Raw genomic sequence first — 2,372 nt, 5'->3', positions numbered from 1 at the left:
TAATTAATAAATACACAAAAAAAAAGTAAATGAATAGGTAAAATATAAATGAAGAAAACAAAATAAACAAGTTAAATTAAATAATAAATAAATAAACAAAACCAAAATAAATAAATAAATAAATAGAACAAACAAACAAACAAATAAATAAATAAATAAATAATAAAATAAATAACATAAGCAAATAAATAAATAAATAAATAAATAAAAAAAAAAACAAACCTGGGGATGGGTGCAGGCGAATTTGTGATCGGTAAAAGTAAACAACACAAAATAAAAAAATAAAATAAACAAATAAACAAATAAAATAAATAAACAAACAAAATAAACAAACAAATAAATAAATAAATGAAAATAAAATAAAATAAAATAAATAAATAAATAAATAAAATAAAATAAAATAAATAAAAAAACAAACCTGGGGATGGAAGGCAACTTTGGTGCAGGCAGATTTGTGATCCGTAAAAGTAAAGACAGCGCGAGGGAGACGCATCTCCCATAGACTAACCTAAATATAAATAAATAGATAAATAAATAAATAAATAAATAAATAAATAAATCAACAAATATATTTAAATAAATAAATATAAATAAATGAATAAACAGATTAGTTAGTTAATTAGTTATTTTGTTTTTTTATTTATTTGGTTATTTGTTTTGTTTGATAGGCAGTTACCATAGACTAACCTAAATATAAATAAATGAATAAATATAAAAAAATAAATAAATAAATAAATAAATATAAATAAGTCGATAGAAAACTATATAAAATAAATAAAAACAAATAAAATAAACAAAACAAATAAAAAGGTAACAAAACAAAACCAAATAAAACATATAAAATAAACAAAATAAACCAGACGAAACAAACAAAACAAACAAAACAAAAAACAAACAAACAAAAAATATAAAAAAATAAAAATAAAATAAAATAAAATAAAATAAAATAAAATAAAATAAAATAAAATAAAATAAAATAAAATAAAATAACACAAAATAAAACAAAACAAAACAAAACAAAACAACAAAATAAAATAAAAAAATAAAGCAAAACAAAAAAATAAAAAATAAAAAAAAATAAAAAAAAATAAAAAAAAATAAAATATATATTTTTACTTTTTGTTGGATATATTCCCTTCTGAGTGCCTGGTACTGATCGAAGGTCCACTGCTGCAGCTTTCTTCTATCCCACATATTCACTGCTACTGGGCCTTCAGCTGCAGCAGCAGCAGCAGCAGCAGCAGCAGCAGCAGCAGGAGTAGCAGCAGCAGCAGCAGGGTAGTAGTAGCACCGGGAGGAGGAGCAGCAGGAGGGGGAGGAGCAGCAGCAGGAGAAGCAGGAGAGCAGCAGCAGCAGAAGTAGCAGCAGCAGCAGCAGCAGGAGAAGCAGCAGCAGCAGCAGCAGCAGCAGCAGCGGGAGAAGTAGCAGCAAAAGAAGAAATAGAAGCGGCGGCAGCAGCAGATGCAGCAGAAGACAGAAACGCACACATAGAAACAACAGCAGCAATGAGAGAGAAAAAGAAAAAACACAAACTCCAATAGCAACTGCAGCAGCAGCTTGGGGGTTAAGTCCTCGGCCTTGGGGCTCTGAGGCGCAGACAGCTGGCGCTGCGGAGACATAGAGAAAGCAGCAGCAGCAGGGCTGCTGCAGGGGGTACGCAGCCCGCTGCGGTTGCTGCTGCTGCTGCTGCTGCTGCTGCTGCTGCTGCTGCTGATGAGGGACCTAGAAGATGACCTAGATGAGCCCCGCTCAGCTGGAGTTTCTTCAGGTGCTGCTGCTGCTGCTGCTGCTGCTGTTGCTGCTGCTGCTGCTGCTGCTGTTGCCATAGGGGCACCCATAGCCATTGCTGTTGCTGCTGCTGCTGCTGCTGCTAGAGGAGTACCAATAGCAACAGTCTCAGCAGCAGCAGCAGCAGGTGTTGCTGCTGCTGCTTCCTCCGTTGCTGCTGCTGGTTCTGCTGCAGGTGCTGCTGCACCTTCAGGGGCCTCATCTGCTGCTGCAGCAGCAGCAGAAACAGCCTCAGCAGCAGTAACCAATACCTCAGCAGCGCATGCAGCAACACCCCCTACAGCAGCAGCTCCTGCTGCTGCTGCTGCATCGATAGCAGCATCAGCAGCAGAAGCAGCAGCAGCAAAACTAGATGATGATGATGGGCTGCTTGCTGCAGGGCTGTCTGCGGGAGAAGGGTGTGGGGTGAGGGGGAATTCGGGAGACAGCTCCCCCTCCTGCTGCTGCTGCTGCTGCTGCTGCTGCTGCTGCTGCTGCTCTTCCTGCTGCTGCTGCTGCTGGTTTTGCTGCTGCTGCTGCTGCTGCTGTTGCTGTTGCTGCTGCTCCTCGGGAGAGGAGGAGCGGGGGGAGGTAGAGGGACTCAT

General features: G+C 38.2%; 1 protein-coding gene across 1 annotated transcript; it reads right to left on the bottom strand.

The window, feature by feature from the left end:
• Positions 1-1,183: 1,183 nt before the first annotated feature.
• Positions 1,184-2,372, bottom strand: EMH_0001980 (uncharacterized protein; the record flags this gene model as incomplete). The annotated part of the gene is made up of 2 exons (XM_013495784.1): positions 1,184-1,211; positions 1,486-2,372. 2 exons carry the CDS (start codon positions 2,370-2,372, stop codon positions 1,184-1,186), a joined length of 915 nt encoding a protein of 304 aa, XP_013351238.1.

Source organism: Eimeria mitis, genomic scaffold (genome assembly GCF_000499745.2).
Source record: "Eimeria mitis Houghton genomic scaffold, Emh_scaff175, whole genome shotgun sequence".
Classification (NCBI taxonomy): domain Eukaryota; phylum Apicomplexa; class Conoidasida; order Eucoccidiorida; family Eimeriidae; genus Eimeria; species Eimeria mitis.
This window is presented reverse-complemented; position numbering and strand designations above follow the sequence as displayed.